General features: G+C 39.2%; 1 protein-coding gene and 1 long non-coding RNA gene across 9 annotated transcripts in view; both read left to right on the top strand.

The window, feature by feature from the left end:
• The first annotated feature begins 1,025 nt into the window (after positions 1-1,025).
• The window catches only part of LOC148862743 (zinc finger CCCH domain-containing protein 27-like), a 33,834-nt gene continuing 17,667 nt past the window's right edge, over positions 1,026-17,192 (top strand). For 3 of the 8 annotated variants that reach the window (XR_016110713.1, XR_016110715.1, XM_088980875.1), the window contains exons 1-4: positions 1,026-1,422; positions 11,857-11,975; positions 13,274-14,214; positions 15,505-16,746. Coding sequence is in view for 5 of the 8 variants with exons in the window: in XM_088980875.1 (XP_088837001.1) it covers positions 1,355-1,422; positions 11,857-11,975; positions 13,274-14,214; positions 15,505-16,746 (2,370 nt within the window). In the remaining 3 variants the exon portion in view is untranslated. Of the gene's footprint in view, positions 1,423-11,856; positions 11,976-12,100; positions 12,168-13,273; positions 14,215-15,504; positions 16,747-17,192 lie in introns of all 8 variants that reach the window. The other 5 variants (XR_016110714.1, XM_088980876.1, XM_088980874.1 and 2 more) reach the window with 3 other exon arrangements.
• On the top strand, positions 6,861-8,323 carry LOC148862744 (uncharacterized). Its single transcript, XR_016110716.1, has 3 exons — positions 6,861-7,097; positions 7,198-7,258; positions 7,945-8,323. It is a non-coding gene; the product is annotated as an uncharacterized LOC148862744 (long non-coding RNA).

The following is a 17,192-nucleotide window of genomic DNA, read 5'->3' as shown; positions in this document are numbered from 1 at the left end:
TTATGGGTAGTTGATAGTTCAAATGCAGAGGCAAGTCTGTCCAAATTCTTTCCAATTCGCATAGCACCCGACATCTTCTTTTTCCTGGTAGAGTTGCTACTCTCTCCTATGTCTTTGTTGACAATTCTATTTAAGTGAGTGCTTGTTGGGAGCTTTCCAACATCATATTTGGTGGCACAGTTGCCCACAGCTACGATAGTTGGGCACTGAATAAGGGTACACTACCAGAGATGGTGCCGTTAACCCAACCGACTCTAGAAGATGGCCGGATGGATGAGGAATTATAACATGAATCAGAGACACCCATGTCTGCATTGTATTCCCATGGTCAAATGCTCCATTTATGTCAGGATTCAGGAGGAATGGGGGACGGGGGACCTAGGGCCTGGGGAGGGGTGAGGGAGTGGAGACCCCTCTTCTTATGTTTTATTTTTGGCTTTTAAAATTTTCAGATGAAGGAGGGTTTCATGGGTTCTTTCAACTGTACCCAGCAAGGTTGCTTGGCAGTTGGCACCTGGAAACAAAACCAGCTTATTATATGAAATCCCTAAATCCCTATAAAGAACCAAAAGCTGCAAATGGAACAACAAAGAATCACAAGCTACGGATCCTCGTTCAGAACTAGAAAATGATCTCTTCAATCCTTTCGGTTGATCCATCTGCAAAGCTCATTTTCCTTGAACAAGAAGGATTGATGAACGAAAGCTAGGAGGTTAGGATACACCCAAAGAGACGCTTAGGGCCTCCGCTCTCTGTGTCCCCTCATCGGATAATTAAGTTTCAGAAAGATCATTCATTATTTCAAAATTCAAAGATTTCATCCAAAATTTTAAGGGTGGATAGACTATAGAATTGCCTTGTTTTAATTATTGTTGCTTGAAATGAGACGGAAATTTGAAAAAGGGACACTTTTTGTTTTCTGTAACAATTCCATTGTTTTGAAAATTTAAAGATTTAACAAGGATAAAAGAGACTTTTTAATCATTCCGTTGGAAATAATTAACATAGTGGAGGCTTTAGTATTCAGGAGAAATTTGAAGGGAGGTTTACCCTTTTATTTTATTTTTTAATATTTTTTATTCCTCCGTTCTTCCTTCTCCTTGGTTCGGTTAGGAGGAAAAAAAGGAAAATAAAATAAAAGTATTTTTTTTTTCTTCTCAGCGTCTTCCCGGGAGAGAAGAAACAACACAAGAAAACCCTACCACTATCAGGGCTGACTGCGAATCTCTATAGAAAACTTCTTTCGGTCGTTCCATGACATATTCCTGCTGTTTTCACTGTAAAATTCTGGATTCTATTAATGGCGTTTTAGGGCTCCTTTTCCCTCGTGCTTGTTTACAGACGATGAAGAGTGATGATTGGAGATACGAAATTTGAGGAGTCCTCGTTTACTGGATACCTTGTGAAGAACCTGGAACCTTTGTAAGCTATATTTCATTTTCGAGTATCAATCTATATATTTTTATGTGTCACAGGATCGTTTGATTTTTGTTCTGTTCTTTGCGCGTTTTGAACGTTTTATAAACTTCTCTATTTCAGAATTTTCGTTTTTCCGAGTATATTCAATGTGTAAGACACTGTGTATGTGAAAAACCCTAGCTCTAGAGGTTGACATTCTTAAATGCGAAAGAGAAATTTGTTAATAGATCCTGAGCCAGTTGTTTGACGAGAGGGCTTAGTTCATTATTTTCAGAAAATTTGTGAGTATTGCAATCCATTTTTTTCTTTCTTATACTTCGTTTCCATTACACTGAGCTTAATTTATGCTCTAAGTACTCATAAAATTACGTCGTAAATAGTCCAACAATATTCTTTCGGTTTATGTTGCATATTAAGAGGAGCAAGCACACTGCAGTAAACTTGAAAGGGGGTGATTGGACTTACTTTCGGCACCAAAGTTAAGGCACAAGAAGCTCAAACAGTTAGAATATGGACTTAGAAAGATAATCAAATTTGAGTTTGATAGAGCAGGAATAGCATATTAAGGGCCGGAAGTGGAGCATAGAAGGGAAAAATGATAAATAAGGGTAAATTGACATAGAATGTGAACGGACGAGAATTCTAGCGATGAAAAGCAACAGAAAGAGAAATACGATAAATGATTGATTTTTTATCATCAGTGGGAAAATTTTATTTCTGAACTAGAAAAGGATGAAGGGGATGAAATGAAGGGGAAAAAAACGAAAAAGAAAATTAAGATAAAATTAAGGAATAATGGTTTAATGAAAATAAGACACTTTTTAGAACAATTGGCTTTTGCAAGAGAGTCCACTCAAAGGCTTTTCACCTTTGGTGTAAGGGAGGGTTGATGGTTATTGGTGATATTACCTATAATTGGTGGTGTAGGTGAACCTAACCTCATTCCCATATTCATAGTGTAGGAGAAAGGGCATTCAAATAGGTATAACTGTATAAGACCTAATTAAGGTTATATATGAGGGTGCAAAATGTTAGAACACCTGTGGGAGAGACATCCACTTTTACAGTTACAATGGGTCTTCACCAAGGGCATTCGAATAGGTATAACTGTATAAAACCTAATTAAGGTTATATATGAGAGTGCAAAATGTTAGAACACCTGTGGGAGAGACATCCACTTTTACAGTTACAATGGGTCTTCACCAAGGTTCAGCACTCAAACCCTTACTTATTTGCACTGATCATAGATGAATTGACTAAACATATTCAAGAAGAGGTCCCATAGTGCATAGTGTTTTTCTGATGACATTGTTTCAATTGATGACACTAGCGGAGGATAAAATGCCAACCAGCGGGTTGGTAAGATTTCCTGCTGGTCGTAGTGGAGAGTTGGGATCGAATCCCGCCTGCATCTGGTTGGGGGGGTGGGGTTATGGGTTGGGGGATGGGCTACCCCCCCGTTGTGTAATCCTTCAAAAGAAATAAAAAAAAATGGAGGATTATATGCAAAGTTAAGTTATGAACAAGCATCTTAGAAACAAGAGGTTTTAAAACAAGTAGGATCAAAATAGTATATATGATATGTAAGTTTAACAATAATAGGAGTACAGATCAGGGTACACTTAGGATTGAAAACCAAGAGATAACTAAATGTGACCTTTTTCTGTTACCTTGGTTTGATAATTCATAACAAGGGAGAGATTAAGGGGGATGTTGCCCATAGAATTAGAGCAAGATGGGCGAAATGGAGGGGTGCATCCAAATCCTATGTGATAGGTGGATACCACTTACATTAAAGGAAAATTTTATGAAATAATTGTAAGGCCAGCTGTGCTGTATGAAGCAGATTGTTGGGCAGTCAAGAAAGAGCATGTCCTAAAAGATGAGTGCGGCAGAAATATGCATGCTGATTAGTGGAAAAACTAGAAAGAATAGGGCCCAAAATGAAGTCATTTGGAGGAACTTAGGAGTAGCTCCAATAAGTGATAAAATGAGAGAAAGTAGATTGAGATGGTTGTCCATAGAAGACCATTGACAGCACCTGTAGGAAGAAGTGGTCTATTGCAAGTTGAGGGGGCTAGAAGGGCTAGCGTAGGCCAAAAAAGACTTGAGAGTTGAAGTATTAAGAAACGATTTAATCTCTCACTATTTAACAATGAATATGATGTTAAAGAGAATGGAATGGCAAAACAGGATTCATGTAGCTAACCCCATATATTTGGGATAAGGCTTGGATGACTCAATCCTGTCTAGAGATAGCTTATGAAAAGGAGAGAATATTTATAAAGAAAACCAATTTATCAGAATAATCTAATGAAAAATATTAATCTTTGAAGGTGGAACATAGAATTTACATTTGTTGAAATCACATTCCCTGACCATGTCCAAGAAAAGATGAAGAATTCCTTCTTCCCCATCTCCAAAGAGACCAAGAACTTTTGAAGATATAGCTCTCCAAGTGAAAAGCTCAAAGTGGACTATTTGTTTGTTCATGTTGTGTTTTTGTGTTGGGGTGCAACTCGAGTTGGCCCGAGTTACCATTTTATCCTTCTTCAGGCCAGGTCCATTGAAATCTTGACAAGACCCCAACCTAAGCCTGCCCAAGTTGCACCCCTAGTTGTGTGTGTATTGGGGGGTTGGTAAGCATAGTTGTCAAGGTGATGCCTAGGCGACAAGGTGCCCTTAGAGTCTTGCCTCGCCCAGTCGCCAAGCAGTTTTGCATACTGTGTAATAAAATACTTTTATATTGTTATTTTTTTGAGATTATAATTATAAAATAGACACTATTAAAGAAAAATATTCATTTTTTGTGTTTATAAACTGATTTCTTTTTATTATTTTCTTATTTGTTTGGGTCTAATCAACACAAACATTGCTAACTGCTATATTGAGCCCTCAATGACTTCAAAATCTGAACCAATAAGGGAAGAACTTAAAATTTTGTCTAATCAACACATTTCTTCTTCTTCTTCTTCTTCCACCTTTTCTTTTCTTCTTTTCCTATAACAAAAATAGGGGTTCAGCCCCTATATTTTTTTGAATTTTCTTTCCTTTCTTCTTTTTCTTCTCATAAATATGTTGATTTTCTAGACTTAAACATGAAGTTTATAATTTTCTTATGAAAATTATGGATAGTTATTAAAGAAAGTTGGTTATGGAACCTAGGGAACTACCATAGGATATGTGATTTTTACTTAAAAAAATCCATCGCCTAGGTGATTAGGTGACAAGGCGCCCCCCTGTCACCTAGCCTCGCCTTGGTGCCTTGAAAACTATGTTGCTAAGGGGGTTATATTGATCTAGTTCCTCAATATCCTTCACTACACCTTCAAACGTTTGGAGACCATCACATAATTTCTCTACATTGTCAATTAGAGGAGTGCTCTTGAAGGTTCTAGTGACTTTTTGGGAGTTTTTTTTTTTTTTTTGAGAAAAAGGTTAACTTGATATAGAAAGAAAAAAGAGTACATGATATGATGTACAAATCAGGCTACAAAGGCATATTGTAAACTCCAAGAGGGTTTTCATGGCATGGCATGGCCTTTCAGCTTTCACATTTTTCAAGTCATAGAAAGCTGAAAGGTAATGTTTGGTGAAAATGAGAAGAACTGGAATTATTGGTGGTGCTTCCACTCAACCAGCTCTCTCAAGCCAAAAAAGGTGTGGTGGCTCATGAGGAGGCCTGGGCCTGCTCTCTGGTTTCTGTTTTCTCTGTTTGTTCTGTTGGAGGCGGGGGTGATTGTTCTTTGGTTTTGGGGGTCAAGGGTGGGTGTGTTGGTGGTTGTTTTTTGAGGGAGGTCTTTGTTTTGTTTGTTTTGTTAGGTTTCTTGTCATTGGTTGTTTCTGAGGTGTAGTTCTTCTTTCTTTTGGGTCATAACTTGTCATCTTTTCTTTTGTATTCTTTTTTTTCCTTTAATATATTTCTTTTTATTATAAAAAAACTTGTCAAACAATTAAGAATGCACATCTATAAAAACTTAAAGTATATATGAAAATATGATTCTACTTTAATCTATGTCTATCATTTATGTGCTTAAACAAATAGTTAATTGCTTGTATGCTAGAAGCTCAAGATGATATATTGATTTGAAAGCCAACTAACCTGTATATAATGGCTCTTTAACTTACATATGATGGAAAATAGCTTACAAAGGTCATGGAGGGGTCTTTGTAAATCTCTTATAGCTTTTTGGATACAATATATGTTATGTGCCTTAGGAGAACTCACCCCTAAAAGCTAGCTGTTAGAGGGAGGGAACCCAAGCACATATATACCCCACAACAGTATCCCATACTACCAATGTGGGATACCTCACATTAGCATCCCATACTACCAACATGGGACAAATGGGTCATAACATTCCACCATGCTCCGCAGTCCCGGCGCCCACGCAGGCTGGCTTTGCACTAGTCCACCTAGTCCTAACCAAACACTGCAATACTGACGTCACCACCCGCGCTGCATGATTGCAATTGGGAGGCATAGTGTAGGCTCTAATACCATTTGTTATGTGCCTTAAGAGAACTCACCCCTAAAAGCTAGCTGTTAGAGGGAGGGAACCCAAGCACATATATACCCCACATCAGCATCCCATCCTACCGATGTGGAATACCTCACATTAGCATCCCATACTACCAACATGGAACAAATGAATTGTGTTAAGAGTATACAAAACAGGGGTATTTTGGTCATTTGGGTTTATCCATTTGAGAGTGAAAGGTCTGTTTTGTTTAAGTTTAAGTTATGTGTCTCATCACTTATGAGGGACAATATGGTCTTTCTTGTAACTATGTTATTGGAGATAAATACAAGTGGGTCAACTAGAGAGAGGACTGATTTTCCTCTACTAGCCGAACCCTTATTCTTCTTCTTCTTCTTCTTCTTCTTCTTCTCTACTGTAACCTAGGACTAAATAGGGTTTTCACATGGTATCAGAGCGCATGTAACAAGTTCAGATCTGCTCGTCTTGCTCTTTTATTATGGTTTACCCAGTTTTTTTTTATCAAACAGTGTTCAGCTCAGTACAAGTTGGTTCTGCAGAGTGCAGTGTAAATGTTTGGTTTAATGGCTGAGTGATTTCAGTCCTTGTATTTGGTGTGTGAATGGTTCTGCAGTGTGCAGTATAGGTGTTTGATTTAATGACTGAGTGATTTCAGTTCTTGTATTTGGGGTGTGAGTGGTTTTGCAGTGTGCAGTACAGGTGCTTGATTTAATGACTGAGTGATTTCAACTTTTGTATTTGATGTGTAAAGTGTATTTGAAGAAGTTGGTGGTGCTGAAAGTAAAATAAGTTTTGTGGAAGTGCGTGAGGTTGTGTTGAATATTTGAAGGTGAATACTCTACATATAGCAGTGATTTCTTTGTGAGGTAAGTGAATTAGTTAAGGTGGCATCGATTGGAGATGGGAATGACAATAAAACAGGTGTTATGATTTCTCCAGATTACCTAAATGTTCAAATGACATCTATTAAGTTGAATGGTGAGAATGATTTGCCGTGGGCTAACCATGCTGTGACTAAGGGTAGTGGTACAACTACTGAAAGTCAGCAAACTGACCCGATCCCCTCCACATCTATTGGTGTTTATGGGAAGGAGATGGTGAGTGTACCCCGTGCAGTATATGAGCAGTTCCTTCAATCATCTTCTCAGCAGAACACAACTACCCTTGCCCATTCAGGTATGGCTTCTTGGCTTCCAAGCCTTCACACTGGATCATTGACTCCGAAGCCTCGGACAGTATGTCTGGGACTCCTAATGTATTTTCTTCTCTTTCTCAGTCCTCCACATCTCAAACAGTTATTCTTGCTAATGGTTCTACATCTCTCATCTGTGGTGTTGGTAATGTTGATCTCTCCCCCTTGTCTTTATCATCTGTTTTATATGTTCCTAAGTTCCCCTTTAACTTTATGTCTGTTAGTAGATTTGTTATGGGTCCGAGCGTAGGATCTCGTCACGGGTCGGTCCACTGGGAGAGCCTTGCTTTCCCTTGCGCCTTCCCTTGTGTGCAGACCCTATTGCAGAAACTGAATGGGTGATTTGTCCAAGAGACCACCCGAACTCTCCTTACTCTTCTCTTGACTGGAAAACTGCATACCTTTACTTCAATTTGTAGCTCCTTAAATAGGAGATTACAGAGGGAAATTCCTTGTTAGATTCGACTAGGCTAGGGTAATCAAACTTAAACTAAATCTCCTAATTACCTACTCCTAATGGTAACACAACTCTTTCTTAAGAAGATAAAATAAGATAAGGATAAGGGATAAGGGATGGTGAAGCTGGCGGCGAGTTGGTGAGCAGAGTGTGGACCCACCTTGATGAGCTGTCATGTGAGCCCCGCCCTACTGCTGTTGTCGGGCGGTGCGTGCTGCTGCACGGCGCTGCCATGCGGTGCCTGTTGTTGTGCGACCTGTGCGTGCTGCTGCCTATGACTGTGCCGCAGTGCGTTGCCGGTTGGTGTGACCATAACAAGATTAACCAAATCGCTTAATTGTTCCATAACCTTTTATCCCTCTTGTGTGTTTCAGGATCTCAAGACGGGGATGAAGATTGGTGGAGGGCATGAGGCAGGTCGATTGTATTACCTTGATGGTGGTGGCCCTCCAGTAGCTTTTTAGTCATCTCTTACTCCTCTTCAATGGCACTGCAGACTTGGTCATCCTTCTCTCAAGGCTCTGAAGTTGCTGGTTTCTTCCTTGAGTCATCTTTCATTTTTGGATTGTGAGTCATGTCAGCTTGGGAAACATCATAGAGTCTCTTTTAGTCCAAGAGTTGATAGTCGTGTCTTGAGTCATTTTTTTTAGTTCATTCTGATGTCTGGGGTCCGATCAAAGTGATGTCATACAATGGCTATAAGTATTTTGTAATTTTTGTTGATGACTTTTCAAGATGACATGGATTTATCTTATGAAAGATCGTAGTGAATTGTTCTTTATTTTCAAAAATTTTATGCTGAAATACGTACCCAATTTGGTGTTCATATTAAAATTCTTTGCTATGATAATGCCAAAGAGTAGACCTCAATACCATTTTAGCAATACTTAGAGCACCATGGGATAATTCATCAAACTTCTTGTGCCTACACCCTACAACAGAACGGTGTAGCTGAACGGAAAAATCGACATCTCCTTGAAACTGCTCGGTCTTTGATACTTAATATGAATGTCCCAAAGCATTTTGGAGTGATGCTGTCCTCACATCCTGTTTTCTCATCAATCGGATGCCCATGTCCATCATTGGAAGCCAATCCCCCTTCTCGGTGTTGTTTTCCACCTTGTCTCCATTTTCTCTCACCCCAAGAGTCTTTGGATGTGTTTGTTTTGTTCAAAACTTGGGGCCTGGTTTAGACAAGTTAGATGCACGAGCTACTAAGTGTATCTTCCTTGGCTACTCAAGGACTCAAAAAGGGTATAAGTGCTATAACCTTAACTTCCATAAGTCATTTGTGTGCTCCGATGTCACCTTCTTTGAATCGGTTCATTTTTTCTCAGATACTGTGGTTTCTTCTCCTTCCCCCGTAGTTTCTCTTCCCGTCCCTGTTGCGGATCCCCTTCCCGTGGTTCCCATTCCAGTTGCAGATTCACTTCCTATGCCAGTTACTACTGAGAGGCCACCAATCAGACAAGTGTATACTCATAGAAGAGCACCGGCCCCTCCTCCAATTCAGCCCTTGTCAACAGATCCTGTCATTGCTTTTTCTCTCTTGGACTTTGATCTTCCTATTGCTCTACGGAAAAGTAAACACACTTGTACTTCTCATCCTATTTCACACTATGTTTCATCTGCTCACTTTTCTGCTTCTCATCGCAACTTTATATCATTGCTATCATCTGTTTCCATTCCCAAGACTGTCCAGGAAGCCCTTACCTCCCTAGGGTGGTGGCAAGCCATGGAAGAGGAACTCTCTGCTCTACAATACAATCACATGTGGGAACTCATTGCTCTTCCTCCTGGTAAGCATGTTGTTGGGTGTAAGTGGGTCTACACAGTGAAGTATCTTTCAGATGGCAATGTGGAGCGATTGAAGGCCATGTTAGTGGGACTATATGGAGACATTTTCTCCTGTGGCTAAAATTGGTTCAGTTCAGGTGTTGATTTCATTAGCTGATATGTATGATTGGCCTCTTGTGCAACTTGACATAAAAAATGCTTTCCTACATGGTGATCTCATTGAGGAAGTGTATATGGACCAACCGCCAGGGTTTGTTGCTCAGGGGGAGGATGATAAGGTTTGTAGACTCAAAAAGGCAATTTATGGACTGAAACAATTTCCACGGCATGGTTTGGCAGGTTCAGTGAAGTAGTGAAAGACTTTGGGATGAAACAGTGTCAGGTAGACCATTTTGTGTTCAGCCATGACTCAAAAGATGGGAAAATCTTGCTAGTGGTGTATGTGGATGATATTGTCATAACTAGGAGTGACAGTAATGGGATTGATAGGTTGAAGAAATTCCTATAGGACCACTTCAATACGAAAGATTTGGGTAAGCTGAAATACTTCCTGGGAATAGAAGTTGCAAGGTCAAGGCATGGGATTAACTTATGTCAAAGAAAATATGTTCTTGACCTACTTGAAGAAACATGAATGTTAGGTGCTAAACCAACAGAGACTCCTATGGAACTTAATGTCAAGTTGAGTGTTGATGCAGGTGAAGAGTTTGATGATCTTGGAAGATACAGGAGGTTGGTGGGAAAGTTGAATTATTTGACTATTACCCAACTAGATATATCATTTGCTGTGAGTATGGTGAGTCAGTTTATGCAACATCCTCGGATTCCTCATTGGGCAGTAGTTCTAAGGATTGTTAGGTACCTGAAGGGTGCTCTAGGTCGTGGTTTGCTATACCAAAGTGGAGGGACTCTTGAAATAGTAGAGTATACAGATGCTGATTGGGCTGGTTCTATATCAGACAGGAGATCAATTACAGGGTATTGTACCTTCCTTGGTGGCAATCTTGTAACTTGGAAGAGCAAGAAGCAATGGTGGCAAGGAGTAGTACAGAAGCTGAGTACAGAGCTATGGCTCATTCCACATGTGAACTAGTATGGTTGAAGAACTTGCTACAAGAGATGGGGTTCTTGGTTGACAAACCCATGAGACTATACTGTGATAACCAAGCTGTTGTTCACATCTCTTCCAACCCAGTCTTCCATGAGAGAACCAAGCATATTGAGGTCGATTGTCACTTTGTGAGAGAGGAAGTGATAAGTGGAGTGATAACCACATCTCATGTGAGCTTAGGAAATCAGTGGGCAGATCTCTTTACAAAGGGATTGTCTCGGGGCAGAGTAGATTATATTTGTGACAAGCTGGGACTATATGACATATACTCTCCAGCTTAAGGGGGAGTGTTAGAGTACACAAAATAGGGGTATTTTGGTCATTTGGGTTTATCTATTTGAGAGTGAAAGGTCTGTTTTGTTTAAGTTTAAGTTATGTGTCCCATCACTTATGAGGGACAATATGGTCTTTCTTGTAACTATGTTATTGGAGATAAATACAAGTGGGTCGACTACAGAGAAGACTGATTTTCCTCTATTGGCCGAACCCTTCTTGTTCTCCTCCTCCTCCTCTTCTTCTTCTTCTTCTTCTTCTTCTTCTTCTTCTTCTTCTTCTCTACTGTAACCTAGGACTAAATAAGGTTTTCACATATTGTAACATTCCACCATGCTTCCGCTGCGCTTTTGTTTTCTTAAGAAAAAACTTGATAACGTTCCTAAAGAGGTCTTAAATAGCTTAAATAAATATTATTCAAGTGCACAACAAACGAGTACATAGTGTTCCAGGCAAGGTTCAAAGTATCAATATCGAGTATCATGTCGGTAAGTTTGGATACAAATACATATCATGATATGCTTGGGATATGCATGGATGCGCTTGGATACAATGGGAAAACTCTTACAAATCCTACAAATATTATCAATAACAATAAATTTAAAGACAACAGTGCTCTTTTTACTCTTACCTCCCCATCTTGCCCTTATCATCCTAATTTTGTTCAGATTCAGTGGATTTGAAGAAAGATAAATATAGTGGTAGATGGGCTTGGTATAATAGGGATAGAGAGAATGTTTTGTAGTTTGTACAGTGCTAGCTCACTGTTTGAGGGTTTCTTTTTGGGGGTTATTATAAGGAGGGCTGTTTGTCCACACCTTTGTGCATCATCATAATGTTGTCATGTATGAACTTCTTTTCTTTTATGTAGGGCATTGCTTACCTTTTCTTTCTCTCTATCACTCAAAAAAGAAACAAAAGAAAGAAAAAAGAAGCAGAGCATTCTTATTCTCTTTTTATGTTTTTCCTTGTGGATTTCCTCTCTTGTTTCTACTACTACATAAATGCATATCATGGCTTATAGTTTAAGTTGACATAATGCCACCATTTGTGATTGAAACAGTTCAGTAGTTTCTGATGATTTTTTTTTTTTTTGCATTTTCAGGACAGAGGCTGACCCTGTGATTCTTGCGAAATACGTGGAAGCATTGTTAAAGAAGGATAAACCAACTAAAGAACTACAAAAACTTTGTACTGAGAATTTAGTTGAATTTCTTGGCCAGGGTATGTTTCATGCAGTGATTGCATGTGATTATTCTTGCTGCTTTTATGACTCGGAAAATCATTAATAGTTCACTACTATTCAAATTTCATGTTAATGATCATTATTCCCTTCATGCGATTGAAAGGTATCCATTATCAAATGCATTATAAAGTTGGCCAATCTGATCCAAGAAATGAAACTGTCCGTTGGAGGTATTGATGGATTGCTAACTTGCTATTAATATGTAGGTGTTACCAAGTTACTGATTTTGTGTTGTCTTATCTGGTATTTAAGATTTTTTTTTTCAATTATGCAAAAACTATCTGACTTTGTAGGCTAAATTTTGGTACTTCTCAAATAGAAATCTATTTTAAATTTTTCTGTCTTCTGACAGGTTGTATCTAGATTACTTCCCTTTAACTTGATTGTTCTTATTCTTTTCTTTTGGGAGTGGGTGTGGGGTTAAATGTGCTGGTTCAAGTTTTTTTCAAAGACACCATTAAAATTGAGAAAAAAAACCCTGAATAAGTAGCCTATCTAAGTGGACTTGCTAATAATCCAAATCTAAATTTATGTAAAATCTCAAATAAATATCTTTTTTATCGTAAATTGTGCTTTCCATTAAACAATGAAAGTGGGAGACAAACACTACTCTGCAATCATCTTGGAAGAGCAAGACAGTAAGTACTATACACCCATTGGTTGACAAATGCCCATAGAAGAGTTTTGCAAATAGTTATAAATTTTCACCTGGCCCTGGTTCCATTGTAACTCATTCTTGTTGGCTCCCATTCTTGGTAGCTTATCTACTAAGCTGTCGGCAGACCTGGAGATCTAGCTGATGATTACAACCAGCCTACTACACTTGGGAGTCTCCCTCCACAACAATGCCATTCCAACCAATTTTCTTTACAAGCATCAACCTACTAGTCTTGTTGTCTAATATAGCATTGGCATTGGGATTTCTTGTTGACTTTGGGGAGGGGGGCCTAATGGATGATGTCTGTCCAATGTGACTAAATATGTCAACACAATGGCTAATCTTGCTCTTGTTTATGAGTCATTCTACATACACATTCTGTCACTTGGGTCCTTTGTCACAAACCCTTAGAGCAACTGAAGAAGTTGGGAGAAGAGCCTCTCATCCATCTTCTCTGTTTCTAACCATTCATCTCTTATCTGGTACAAAACTATTTTTGGTCACCTTGGGAAATTTAGCCTGTTTGGTTCATCTTGCTGAAGTATTTCTGCTTTTATTTGTTTATCTCTCTCTCTCTCTCTCTCTCTTCCTTCACTAAAACTTTTCTTATGCTTGTAGGTACAGATTCTTTCATCACGAAATTGTTCCAGGCCCTACAAGATGGTTCAATTATAGCATCTGGTAAGGGGTTGGATACCATCAAGCAGGTTGAACCATCTTCTTCTTTCATTACAGAGGATCCAATAGAAAGGACAGTTTCATCTCCAAAGCCTGAGGAGCTTTCTCCCTCATCTGGTCATGCTAGTGATACTGAGAAAGAACTTAGTGATGATGATGATGATCGCAATCATAAGCATCGCAGGCGGGAGACCAGGTCTCAGTCTTTTGACAAATATGGACAAGAGCAACTTCCAAGTAGACCAAACAGAAAACGTAACAAACCTTTTGGAAATGGACAGCTGTTACTAGAAAGTGATCCTCAGTCAAGTGAATCTCGAAAAGAATATGGTCCTCCTCCAGAAAGAGACTTCTCTGCAAAATTTGAGAAAAGGCATCCTGGCTTGGCGACACTGCCTCGACCTCCATTTGATTTGGGTCAGAGGACAAAAGTAAATCCATCATTTCATGTTGAACCTGGTACTCGTTTGGATTTATCTACATCTGTGGGTCGTCTTCCCATTGGTAAAGGAAGAGGAAGGAGTTCTGGCCTCTGGAACCAACATGATTCTAGGTTTGGCTCTGTGGAAACACTTGATTTTGCATCACAAATGGCTCCATGGGGTCCTGCCCCTGGTCTATTTTCTGGAAGAGGGCTGCCAATTGCTGCTAGCACACAAAATGCATCTTGGGGTGCATTTGGGTTAATTCCAGGAATGCCTAATGGCACTCTGGATACACTCCATCCACTTGGTTTGCAAGGAACACTTAGACCACCTTCCTTGAGTATTGGCATGCCTTGCCAACGATGCAGAGACTTCGAGGAGCGTGGATTTTGTCTTAGGGGGGATATGTGTCCAATGGAGCATGGTGTAAATCGAATAGTTGTTAAGGATGTTCAGGTACGATTCCATGTTCTGTTGTTTTCCACGATTTTGTTAGAATATCCTTTTTCCTTTGCTGTAAAGTGTTTTCCCCTGCTAATCCTGTATGCCTTTTTTGGTGGGGAGGTGCTACATGAGGAACTGCAGAAAGTTGATGCTTACAATTTTTAAATGTGATCTAGGAGTAGTGCTGATCCTAGGTGAGGCTATTATTTTGTATGGTGAGATCAAAAGTAGGGGCCATTGCTTAGTGCAATGATAAAAATCTCAGGCTGACAAGTGTGGGAAAGTGAGAATATGGATTCAAGACTTAGAGCAGTGACATTATTCAAAAAATAAAAATTCTAAAGTTTAGGTCTGTATCCATCTGCCCTTCCCAAGAACCTGCAGAGCTTGGACCGTCATTGGGTATTGGCCCTTTTAGAGCAATGGTCAAGTATCTACCTTGGAAATCATTTTATTGGGATCCTATTGTTTTGTTGTTTGTCACAATCCTAGTCTGTGCTGGGGCAGAGGCAAGAATGCTATCTTTTTGTTCATGCTATCATTGTAACTTAATCATGCTATACTGCATACTGTAATACTTTAACAATTTATCATTTTTTTTTGATGAGTTACTTTAACAATTTATTATTAATTCATTACTGCTTAACTCTACGCATGAGTGTAAGTTTCATAAGCTGACCCTTTTATGTATTAAAATAGTTTTGAGACATTCCATTGCTGTTTGTAGATTGGCAGCTGAATGTTTTCTAGCTGCTGGCTTCTGGTTTCTGGGTAATAATGCCTTGTGCTTTCTAGTCATCACAGGATTCTTTTTTCCTGATTGGACACAAACCTGACTTGCAGGTGTCTCCCAAGCTGGCTGTTGGCTGGCTTTGATTGCTTGATTTGACAATTGCGTGCCTTTTAATAGTTACATTATAAAAAAATGCGTGAGACAGGAAACCAGCATGACTCTTTCAACGTGTCAATTTTAGAAACTCATGGATCAAGTTCAACCATGATAAATGATTGACCGCTTGATGGGCTGTAGCAGAAAAGATCTTGGCATCTGGTCATTTTTTATTTAGTGATCACTACTGCACTGGATGGTAGAAATAGGTTTATACTTGGATGTCTAGAGTTGAACTGATTTATGTCATGTGTGAATTGGGTGGTGCATCAAAAGAAAAGGCCATGATGAAATGTCTCTCAAGCTATATTTCCTACATTAACTTATGCTGGGGATTCATAAAATACATAATCTTTTGTTAGGATACAGATTTGTTCCTGGTTGTAACTAATAGTTAATTTTGCAAATTACAGAGTCTCTCACAGTTCAATTTACCTGTTTCTCTTCCAAGTGCACGCCTATTGGGAATGCCAGCTGGAACAGGACCTTTACCTTCAGTTAGTGCTCCTTCAAACTTGTCAATAAAGAGCAAAGGTTCGCATTGTAAAAGTGGTAAATCTGGAACAGCTGATGATGGATTAAGCTTGAATAGCATGTTGCCTGTGTCTGCTGGTTCTGGTGAAGCTGATTTGTATGATCCTGATCAGCCTCTGTGGAACACTGACCATCCTGAAACATCAAGTGTACTCCTAAGGCTTTCACCAAGGATTTATGAAGCCGAATCATTATGGGATGCTGATGCTTCTGATCACCGTAGTTTAAGGTTATCTGATGGTTTTGACAGTGAACACCCAGGTAGAAATGCCACAACTGGTACTGGTTCACAGACTGCAACTTCTGTTTGGGGACGGATAGGGAGTTCTGAAAATAAACTAGAAATTAGTGGAAAACATAGTAATACAATAACTTCTACGAGTAATCTAGGAAATGAGGTGAAAGACTGTAAGGAGCTTTTACCTTCTCTTCCAGTTACTGACCATCGAGGGAAGCATACTCTTACAGAGGATATAGCCTCAAAAGCTATGAATTCTTCTACTTTAGCGAAGCAAAGTTATCCTGTATGTAAAGCTGGGCGACCATCTCATAAAGCTTCACGTACTCTTTTTGTAAATTGTATTCCCCAAAAAAGTAACAAGAGGGAGGCCCTTTTTTCACATTTCCAAAAATTTGGGGAGGTTTTTGACATTTATATTCCAATGAATAGTGAAAAAGCTTTTGTGCAATTCTCTAGACGAGAGGAGGCAGAAGCTGCTTTAAAGGCACCTGATGCTGTAATGGGTAACCGTTTTATCAAGTTATGGTGGGCTAACCGAGATAACATCCCTGATGATGCTATAAGTGGTGGAACCACATTATCTGCTTTACCCCATGGTGTGACAGCTCCTTCTGCTTCACCTCTTTCATCTATTGCTGAAAGAGGAAAAGAAAATCTCCCATCTGCACTTCCAAAGCCTAGTGTTTCTCCGGCTTCTGATGTTCCTATGGGAGCCTCTGTTCACCCTAAACCTGGTTTGACAAATGGTGCCAAAGCTACAGCTCCTCTACAAAAGAAACTGGAGAGTTTGGAGCTTTTGAAAGAATTTCATATAAAGCAGGAAATGCTGGCCCAAAAGCGGAATGACTTCCGCCGCCAGTTGGATAAACTTGAGAAACAAGTAAGACAGTTGTTCAGCTTTTGTCCTTCTTTTGTTCAATTTTTGATAGATCACATGATCGGGAAACCTATAATAATTAACTTCTTTTGTTTTTTTTTCCGTCTGTAAATATGTAATCCTTTGGTGTTTCTTTATCTGAGCATGGATATTATTCCATTTTTGGAGGTGTATAAAGAGATGCTAATAATTGCTGCTTTAAATGTAGAAGTAAACTATAAACAAGTACTTGCTGGGATGGGTCAGTTTTGTTTGTTGCATAGGAAACTGAATAGTTAATTGGCACTAGTTAATGGTGGTGGGATTTGACCCCAGGTTTTGAGCTTGACTTACCTTGGTTAATGTTCATCTAATTCTTGCCCCAACTATAAGGGGTTGGTATCTAGTACTAAAACTTTTGCCGAACTCTTATATAATCACGGATTCACCTTGATTAATGTTGGCACTTT

The sequence above is a fragment of the Nelumbo lutea genome, chromosome 3, assembly GCF_056320005.1.
Source record: "Nelumbo lutea isolate HS-2025 chromosome 3, American lotus-T2T, whole genome shotgun sequence".
NCBI lineage: Eukaryota > Viridiplantae > Streptophyta > Magnoliopsida > Proteales > Nelumbonaceae > Nelumbo > Nelumbo lutea.
The sequence above is the reverse complement of the archived record's forward strand: the minus strand, read 5'-3'. Positions and strand labels throughout refer to the sequence as shown.